Source organism: Barbus barbus (genome assembly GCF_936440315.1).
Source record: "Barbus barbus genome assembly, chromosome: 44".
Classification (NCBI taxonomy): Eukaryota; Metazoa; Chordata; class Actinopteri; order Cypriniformes; family Cyprinidae; genus Barbus; species Barbus barbus.
Window position 1 is genome coordinate 19,898,493 of NC_136722.1, and position 10,639 is coordinate 19,909,131.

Genomic DNA, 10,639 nt, shown 5'->3' on the forward strand with positions numbered 1-10,639 from the left:
TGGTTACATCAGGCAAAGCCTGTGAGGAACATGCTTTGACCATGCAGCACAAGTGTGTTATGTAAAATATTTTTTATTATTATTATTGTTATCAGTAATGGCTATTTTATAACCAATTATTTATTATTATTACTAGTGTATTTCAGCAAAAAGCACAAGCTAACAACAGCCTGCATACCAACATGACTTGGATTACCTGTGGCGTAAGGCCCAGTGCCACAGGTAATAACGGCCATACTGATTATTCAGTATAGGACATTTGTTCGTGTGATACTGCTTACATTATTAGTAGTATTATACTGCGGCCTTCAAATAAAACGCTATTCTGTCTTGCTCCATTCACATCCGTTCTGAATATGCGTCGAGAAGCAAGCACACATATTGGAACGCCCCTAGGCCAATCAAATTTGAGGACTGAATCTAAGTAGAATTACAAATTGTTACAAATAACAAAAAATGAATTATTTGTTACAAATGCCAAGTAATAAAAAAACAATAATAATGATAATAAACGCCCCTAGGCCATTCAAATTTAAGGATTAAAATGTAAATATTTAATAATAATCTTTGCAAATATTTTTAATTGTTTGATTTTAAAGTGTAATATTACTAACTGTAAACTTCTACTTGGGGTGTTTATTATTATTACTTTTCACTCTTACTATTTGGTAATGAAAGCTGAATTTGTAGTGGAGCTAGTTAGATTGTATCCAGTTAGTATTGTTTGTCATTCATTGTAGCCCCGCCCACACGTCTGTGAGAGTATCTTTGGGTAAGGCATTCAACCAATCACACGCCACTCTGCAAAGAGCTCGCCCATATCGTACCACGTGCCATGCAACTCAATTACAACCTGTGCTTTCGTTTTCTGTAACGTGCGATGGTAATTTATTTTAGATAAATGGAGGTAAGCATATGTATTATTCTACCCTTCCATCAGCAAGTTAATGTGCTTGTCTCTCTGTTTGGCCTTTTTTACATATGCGCAGACGTCTTCTCAATTAGGAAGTAGCTGCTATTTGTGTATAGCTGATGCTTGTTTTTACCGAAGAGATCAAATTTCCCCACTTTGCTTCCATTAACACTTTTATTCTTATCTATCTGTATCAGTTTATGTCTAGCACGAGACAGAAACATGACCTTGACCCATATATCTCACTTTAGACACCAGTCTATGTGTCATAAAAACTTCAACTTGAATTTGTGGCTTAATTATTTTTGCATTAATTTTTCTATAGATGAGATCAGTGACTTTGAGTGTTGAAACTCTTCAGTCTTCTAGTACTAATCAGTAACAGTTGCAGCCCCTTCTTATCTTTATTTGCAGCTTTCTCAGAAAAAGACAAGTATTTAAAAAATAGTAATACACAGTTGGCTATATGTATTTTCATCAATGAATTATTGACATGAAGTTAAGTTCTATATATTCTGCTGATAACTCAGAGAAGTACTATGGTATTACTATGTTTTTTTTCAGCAACACATTGATTCCTTTTCAAATTACCAATGATTTTGCAGTAAATATTGATTCGTAACAGGTTCTCGTGAAAATGTGGATTGTATTGGTGCTGCTCTCAGTATGTTCAGAGATGGTCATTTGCTACAGTAATGGAGACGTTGAAGTGGCTTGTGGGGACATGACACCCCAACATGGCTATGAACCCAGCACCAAAAATCCACCATTTAATATCATAGCAGACAAATCCCAATTCAGCCCTGGAGACCAAATCAAAGGTAGGAATACTGTTAGCAGTATTTTGATACTTGTTCTATGTTAAGGCTTTTAAAATATTGCAAATAGATATTGAATAATGTATCATCTATTGTTCCTATTTACAGTGACATTATTAATGGCGTCTTCAGAGGGCAAACATTACTTCAAAGGATTCCTCATAGAAGCAAGAAATGCTGAGAATCTCAATGAAAAAGTTGGATCGTTTAAGTTAATCGATCCACGCATATCTCAGCTTCTTACGTGCGACAGTAAAGAGGTCAGTGATTGTAGTATCCTTTTATTGAGGACAAAATATTTACTACAACACTGAATGAATGACTCGCTCATTAAGAATATACTCATTGAGCATATATTTCTAGTATTTGTTATTAACTCAATTAAATTGAATATTTAAAAATAAAATAGGAAATGGTATGAAGACGCTTCTTCATCAGATAAACATAATTTTCGATATGCTCAGGGCTCTGCTGTGAGTCATAACAGTGAATCCCATAAGACTGAGGTCCAGGTGATCTGGGTTGCACCATCTGACTCTCCTTCCAGTGTGCAGTTTCTGTAAGTATTCAAATGCTGTTTTTACCCACCTTGATAGTTATGAAACTTGATGTACTTTTTCTTTGCTTTCAGGGTAACTGTTGCTCAAGGCTATAAAGAATACTGGGTGAAGAGTCCAGGTCCCGTAGTGTCCCAAAACGGTGTCACTCCTCCACCACAAACTAACTCTGGTGGGTCCATTGGTGCCCAAACCACAACTTCCTCAATACTGTCACATTCGGTGAGTCAAACAATGCTTAAGTTACTGGAGTGGCAGTTTACACACTGTCATGAGTTTGTGACCCTTTCATTCTCAAAACAATTGGAATATCTAAATAATACTAATAAATATTAATATTCTCATCTCATCTTCAGTTCACTTCTGAGGGCTGTGGAAGCAGGAAGTCCTGTCTGAGAGATCCAGAGGGCTGTGACCCACAAAATGACACTGCGTGTCACTTCCTGTCCTTCAGGGCTTTGAGTAGTAGTGTGATGTTTGAGCTCAGTGGACCTGCAGAGGGTTACGTGTCCTTTGCCTTATCACAGGACAAATGGATGGTAAAATACACAAATGCTTATAATAATTTCTTATTTCACAACTTATTATATAACATATACTACTTTGACCTTTTGTAACATGACAAGCACTATGTTCTCTTATGAATATAATAGAATAAAATGAACTGAAATACAATAAAATATATATATTTTTAATTAAACTTGAAGTACTAAAACAACAAACTAAACTGAAATGTAAAAAAATAACTTTATAGACTTATTTTTCAAGAATAAACAAAAATAAAAATGACAAAAATACTATTATTATTATGCCTTTGAATGACATAATAGTATGTCTTGGCATAAATAATAGCAAATGTGTCGTGCATTTCAGGGGAAAGATGATGTCTACTTGTGTATTAGAGACACAGACAGAGTTGAAATCAAGACTGCATATGTTTCTGGACGGACTCACCCAGAATACTCTTCACAGGTATAACGGTATTGATTGAACAGTGAAAATGTTTGACAAAAAGCACACAGTGGTTTAAAGTTAAATTACTTGACCTAATGTCATACGAAATCCATATGACTTAGTAAACACAAAAGATGATTCGCAGAATGTCCATCCTGTTCTTTTTCAAACACTGAAAATAATTATTGACAAGCAACATTTTTGATTAATAATGAAATAAATAAATGTACTGCTGCTTCTCACACAGAGCTATGGCTATTAATTTCTAGAACATTCTGAAGGACACAGCATGGAGGCTCTCAGATGGAGTGATTCAGTGTAGCTTCCGCAGAGACATAATCCTCCCACTTGAGAATCTGAACATGTTCAATCTGGACCAGATCTACTACCTCTTTATGGCTCATGGTCGAGCTGAAGATGGTGAGATATTACTTTTTTGATTCTTTGTTGTTGTTTGTTTTCATTGGAAGTAGTGTCAAAAGACTCTCTTTCTCTTTCTCCAGGGCGAACCCATCGACATGACCGCCAGCCTCTGATTTCAACCTATCAGACAGCTATAACGGGACCTCCTGAGGATCTAACTGGTTCTCGATCGCCCCTGCTCATGAAATATCATGGTGAGGCCAAATAATAAAATTCTTTATACTGAATGTGATTTATAATATGCTATTCAGTGAGCTATACAGTGCATTTGAATGCTGAATTAAATATATGAAATTATTTTCACCGGGGGCAAAAATCCTCTAAATTTACATTGACATTTATACTGAAGAATACCGTGAGGTTGGACATTTTTGGGCCTGAGTTGTTATTTTTAACTAAAACTATAAGGAATCGTTTATTTGGATCGTTACAAGAATCTATAAGAATTGTTAATTGAAACACAGCTGAAATAAAATTAAGCATAAATATTTTATGAAAAAATTAATTTACTCAAATGAAACTTAGAAAAAAACTTAGAAATGTTGACTTGGCAGCTGAAATTAAAATAAGCGTATGTTGAGGATGATGAAAATTACTAAACTAAACACTAAATAAAAACAAAAAATACAAAATCACATAACAGAATTACTCAAACTAAAATTAAAATCAAAACTGAAAATATAAAAATAAAAGCTAAAACGTTAAGTAATAGTAATAATAATTATTTAATGATGGTAGATCAATAATACTAAAATAACACTGTTTTGAGTACGTTACAAAATATTTCCATTTAAAAAAAAATATATAAAATAAATGAAAATATCAAAATAAAAGCCAATTCAAAATAGTTTTTTGTATTATAATAGTATATAAATAATACTAAAATAAAACTGGTTTGGGATCTAGGCAGGAAACATCATCCTAGCAAACACCCAGAACACCCTTTTAATCGCATAGTAACACCCATGTGGCAACATTTACTAAAATATAAAAGTTTATAGATAACATTTGGTTTCCGTAGACTGTTCTGGGACTCAGTCTGTTTGTATCTATAGGGGCTTTCATGCTGATCGCCTGGACATCGACCGTCAGTGCTGGTGTCATCATGGCACGATACTTCAAACCCGATTGGCCTGAAAGGAATATTTTGGGGCAGAAGGTCTGGTTTCAGGTAGGAGCTTGTTTGATACAATGAGGATTTAATTACTTTTCAAATGTGAATCATCAAGGCTTTTTGTTTCCACAGTTACATCGAATGCTAATGGCCCTCACAGTTCTGCTCACCTTGGTCGGCTTTGTTTTGCCTTTTATGTACAGAGGAGGCTGGAGCAAGGTAACACACACACACACGCACACACATAAATGTCTGCCTGTGAGTAATATTCATGCTTTAACAGTGTGTCATATTTTCACCCCCTTCATCACACACCTCTGACTGTTCAGCAGCACTGCCAATGTGTCAGACCCACATGCTGTCTGCTCAGAATAAAAAAGCAAGCGAATGAATATCCCATGTTCAATAGAAGCGACCCACCATGTGGCATCTTTTTGGCCCGTTTCTGAAAAACATAACCACTTTTCTTCAGGGATTAATCAAGCACAGTGTTGATCAAGTGTCTTATTAAGTCTGCAAGTGCTGGTTTATTTGAGCCTCAAGCCGACACGTGTATGCATCCGTAAGGCTGAGCATGAGGGACACATTTGTGACTCAACAGGGGCATCTGTAACAAACCTCTTGCCAAGTATCAGGTGTCAGAGCTTCTGTCACTTCTTATGTATGATCAACAGAGGGCGCCCTGTTCCACGCCAAACCCACCCCCACACAAAATAATATCCATCAACCTTGTACTTTTGGCAGCCTTTGAAAAGCTGTTTCCTGTCATTAATAATTGCTTCATGAAGTTTGTTGAATCAAAGTTTGTTGACAATTTTAGCTTCATGTTTACAGTGGATTCTAATCTGTGTTGTATTATCCACAGCGGGCAGGCATACACCCCTATTTAGGCTGTGTTGTCATGGCACTCACTGTCATCCAACCTGTAATGGCACTTTTCAGACCTGCGCCAGATGCCTCAAGGTAAATATTGGTGACAGTACAGTACAATACAGCCAGAAAAGAAATATCCAGAATGAACTACTAGCATACAATGCAGTATTTATTTACTATGTACTGCATATTATTTTCGAATATATATTTAGTATTTAATATATTGCGTATCAAATATGTTTTTACTATAGTTTAATGCAGATTGTCACAATAAATTGCTATGTTGCCATATTGTTGTCAAATTGGATAAAGTGTCTCAATCTGGTTTTTTTATATATATATATATATATATATATATATATATATATATATATATATATATATATAGGTGCATCTAAAAAAATTAGAATATCGTGAAAAAGTTCATTTTTTCTTGTAACTTATTTCAAAAAGTGAAACTTTCATATATTTTAGATCCATTACATGTAAAGTAAAACATTTCAAAATATTTTTTGTTTTAATTTTGATGATTAGAGCTTACAGCTCATGAAAATCAAAGATCAGTATCTCAAAATATTAGAATATTTACATTTGATTTTTAATTAATGGCCATCTCTACAGTATAAATTCCGGGTATCTCTTGTTCTTTGAAACCACAATAATGGGGAAGACTGCTGACTTGGCAATGATCCAGAAGACGAACATTGACGCCCTCCACAAAGAGGGTAAGTCACAGAGGGTCCTTACCGAAAGGTGTGGCTGTTCACAGAGTGCTGTATCAAAGCATATTAAATGCAAAGTTGACTGGAAGGAAGAAACAACAGGGATGACCGCAAGCTTGAGATACTGTCAAGCAAAGCTGATTCAAACACTTGGGAGAGTTTCACAAGGAGTGGACTGAAGCTGGAGTCAGTGCATCAAGAGTCACCACGCTCAGATGTCTTCAGGAAAAGGGCTACCAAGCCACTTCTGAACCAGAGACAAACGTCAGAAGCGGCTTACCTGGGCTGTGGAGAAAAAGAACTGGACTGTTGCTCAGTGGTCTAAAGTCCTCTTTTCAGAAGTAAATTTTGCATTTCATTTGGAAATCAAGGTCCCAGAGTCTGGAGGAAGAGTGGAGAGGCACAGAATCCATGTTGCTTGAAGTCCAGTGTGAAGTTTCCACAGTCAGTGATGATTTGGGGTGCCATGTCATCTGCTGGTGTTGGTCAACTGTGTTTTCTGAAGTCCACAGTCAACGCAGCCATCTACCAGGAAATTTTAGAGCACTTCATGCTTCCTTCTGCTGACAAGCTTTATGGAGATGCTGATTTCATTTTCCAGCAGGACTTGGCACCTGGCCATACTGCCAAAGATACCAAAAGCTGGTTCAATGACCATGGTGTTATTGTGCTTGATTGGCCAGCAAACACGCCTGACCTGAACCGCATAGAGAATCTATGGGGTATTGTCAAGAGGAAGATGAGAAAAACCAGACCCAAAAATGCAGATGACCTGAAGGCCGCTATCAAAGCAACCTGGGCTTACAGTACACCTGAGCAGTGCCACAGGCTGATTGCCTATGCCACGCTGCATTGAGGGAACCCAGAATGCCAACATGTACTGTGACATACTGAAGCAGAGACTGGGCCGCAGGGCAGTATTCCAGCATGATAATGACCCCAAACACACCTCCAAGACGACCACTGCCTTGCTAAAGAAGCTGAGGGTAAAGGTGATGGACTGGCCATGCATCTCTCCAGACCTAAACCCTATTGAGCATCTGTGGGGCATCCTCAAACGGAAGGTGGAGGAGAGCAAGGTCTCTAAAATCCACCAGCTCCGTGATGTCGTCATGGAGGAGTGGAAGAGGACTCCAGTGGCAACCTGTGAAGCTCTGGTGAACTCCATGCCCAAGAGGGTTAAGGCAGTGCTGGAAAGTAATGGTGGCCACACAAAATATTGACACTTTGGGGCCAATTTGGACATTTTCACTTAGGGGTGTACTCACTTTTGTGGCCAGCAGTTTAGACATTAATGGCTGTGTGTTGAGTTATTTTGAGGGGACAGCAAATTTACACTGTTATACAAGCTGTGCACTCACTACTTTACACTGTAGCAAAGTGTCATTTCTTCAGTTTTGTCACATGAAAAGATACAATATTTACTAAAATATGAGGGGTGTACTCACTTCTGTTAGATACTGTATGTATATTTTATTTATTTGTGTATATCTATTACATACAGTATATTAGTGCTGTCAAACGATTAATTAAACGATTACCCGAATCCAAAATAAAAGTTTGTTTACATAATGTGTATTGTGTATATTTCTTATGTATATATGAATACACACACATGCATGTATTTAAGAAAAATAAGTTATATTGATATAAAATAGAAATTATATATGAATATAAATATACATGTTTGTGTGTTTATATATACATAAATATACACAATGCACATATATATTATGTAAAAAAAATAGTGTTTTGGATGTGATTAATCGTGATTAATCATTTGACAGCACTAATGTGTATATATGTATGTGTATATATATATATATATATATATATATATATATGCATATATACAGATAACTTTGTTTTTGCAATTTAACTCTTCATATATATATAATTAAGCCTTGGTGAGCATTAGAGACTTATTTCAAAAACATTTAAAAATAAAATTCCCAAATTTCTTACTGACCTAAATATTATACAAAGCCCCTGGATTCTTCATAAAAATGTTGAACACACAGTATGCATACTGCACAAATAGTATGGGATGTATGATAGTATGAGATTTGAACATCCTCTGATTTGTTTGTCAGGAGTTATATTATTTAAAAAATGGTACACACTATACAGTACATACTGCAAAACATTTGTAGGACAGTAAGCAATTCCAGTATACAGACAGAGCGTCTGAATTTGTTGTCTATACTATTTTAGAAACCTGTTGTGTAGATCACTGTTATATTAATATTAATTCATAAGTCATGTTTTTAAATGTATTTTCTGTATAACCTGCTCTCAGGAGATATATCTTCAACTGGATGCATTTTGGAACAGGAACAGTAGCTCGAGTCGTGGCTGGTAAGAAACATTGCTGTGAATAGTCTTGAATGGGTAATTATGTGGCTCTGATCCATATTAACAACAGTGCTGACTGCAGAAATCAGCTTTGTACATTCAATAAAATTGAGTTTTATTTGAATAAAATTGTGTAGTTTTTTGTTAGCTGATTGCATATATGTAATATTTTATAGTTTACTCTTATGGAGGCTGGTCCTGTTTTTTATGTCAGGGGTTATATTAGTTAAGGGGGACCTGAAGTATTAGCAGTATGTGTTATTAATCACTGTCATAACTAAGCTGTGTGTTTTCATGATTTAGTTGTCACCATCTTCTTCGGGATCCATCAGCAAGCTCTACTCCTGCCTGATCCGTGGTCCACAGGGGTCCTGGCAGCCATTGTGGTGTGGTTTGTGCTGGCAGATTTGGTTCTGGAAGTCCATCGGAGGGGATTTTTACCTATAGGTCAGTAAACTGCCCTCAGACTTGTTTTCTTTATTCATTTCCAAACAGCTATTTATTGTATGTGTAGTGTTTCTTTGCGCCCATGCAGGACATAATTTGTGCTGTATGAATCCATTAAATTGTAAAAGGTTTTATACTGCAGTAGTAATTGAAATGTTGAATGCTAATCAGTTTGAAATGCCACAAACATTCAGAGCAAAACAATGTTTTTATACTACAAAAAAACAAGTTATTTGTGAATGCTTTATTCTTTAATTTAAATGTGCATTCAGTATTCTTATTCTTATGTTTGTCTTGTGTTTTTAAGGTAAATATTTTAAAAATGTCAAAATCTACACTGAACATATTAACTCTGATGACAAAGAGGAGATTGTGTTTGTTCATGATGAGAATGAGACTTATAGTGTGGTGAGTTGAGTTTGTGTTTACTTCCTCATGAGAAACATATGCATTTCATTGATGATATATCCTGATTTGTTCATTGCATTTTCTTTTTCTTTTTCCAGGAATCCTGTTTTAAAAACATAGTTCTGGCTATTTTTCTTTGCGGAAATCTGGGATTTCTAACTGTTCTCCTTTGGACCATCAGTGTAGTATGACACACTCTCAGCAGTCATTTACACGTTTAGTTTTTGGGACTTTCACTAATCATGCCTATTTTAAAACAAGCCAAAGAAATATAGAGTTGGACTGTCAATTTATGTTGATTATTAGAATGAAATTGTCTGATTTGAAATCAGATTTCTTGTCTGCTGGGGTATAAATCAATTTAGTATATATTTAGCATTTTTTATTATATATGTACAATATTGCTTACCTATAAATGTTTTGTCGTAAAGAACAACTTCTGCTTGTTATTTAAATTTTTAGTTATTTGGAATCTGAGGAACATATTTTTGTGTGATATTTGGTGAGCGCATTAAATTAACATTGTTTACAGATCAAGTAATCATGCTGGTCTTGACACGGTGTATGTCTTTTTCTAAATATGAAATAATCATGTTTTAACCACCCTATTCTTGATTCTAGTGCCTAATACTGATTTGTGGGTTTAAAGATTTATTTGTGGGTGTTACTGTTGCCTGAAATGTTAATATTATTATGTGACTGAATGTAGTTTGGATGAAGTGGACCATTTATTTTAGGTTTTTGCACAGATGACAATCTCTGACAGATTGATCACCTTTTGAAATAAAACGTTTGAAATTAAACTGTGTTACTAGCTTTATCTTGTAGAATATGTGCATACATTTTGTATTAACATGTGTCTTTGCACTGTTATCATGGGTACCTGTGTTGCTGCCTGACTATTTTTTGCCATGTTTTGATAAATTATGTAATTTAGATTGAATATCATGATGTATGTGTAGTAATTTCTGTGTGAAGAAGTTTTTTCTCCTGTGAAGTGTTACTGTATTTTAATACAAAGACAATATGGTGTGGTTGCTCATTAACATAATTAA

The 10,639-nt window shown here is 35.4% G+C and overlaps 1 protein-coding gene across 2 annotated transcripts; it reads left to right on the forward strand.

Moving 5' to 3' along the window:
* Positions 1-808: 808 nt before the first annotated feature.
* Positions 809-10,525, forward strand: LOC306863018 (putative ferric-chelate reductase 1). Of its 2 annotated transcripts, none has more exons than XM_079406157.1 (16): positions 809-907; positions 1,539-1,734; positions 1,840-1,991; positions 2,196-2,290; positions 2,363-2,510; positions 2,645-2,827; positions 3,162-3,260; positions 3,512-3,662; positions 3,746-3,859; positions 4,721-4,836; positions 4,912-4,998; positions 5,645-5,742; positions 8,674-8,732; positions 9,033-9,176; positions 9,484-9,584; positions 9,683-10,525. In XM_079406157.1, exons 1-16 carry the CDS (start codon positions 902-904, stop codon positions 9,773-9,775), a joined length of 1,842 nt encoding a protein of 613 aa, XP_079262283.1. In that variant the 5' UTR covers positions 809-901; the 3' UTR covers positions 9,776-10,525. The 2 variants fall into 2 exon arrangements, with proteins under 2 accessions (XP_079262283.1, XP_079262284.1); XM_079406158.1 differs by having other exon boundaries at positions 849-907; positions 1,579-1,734; positions 9,683-10,524.
* Positions 10,526-10,639: the final 114 nt, after the last annotated feature.

What these genes read in the sequence shown, in the direction of transcription:
- LOC306863018 (XM_079406157.1), top strand. An exon ending in TTACGTGCGACAGTAAAGAG is followed by an intron (nt 1,992 to 2,195) that starts GTCAGTGATTGT and finishes CGATATGCTCAG; the next exon opens with GGCTCTGCTGTGAGTCATAA. An exon ending in AGTAGCTCGAGTCGTGGCTG is followed by an intron (nt 8,733 to 9,032) that starts GTAAGAAACATT and finishes TTCATGATTTAG; the next exon opens with TTGTCACCATCTTCTTCGGG.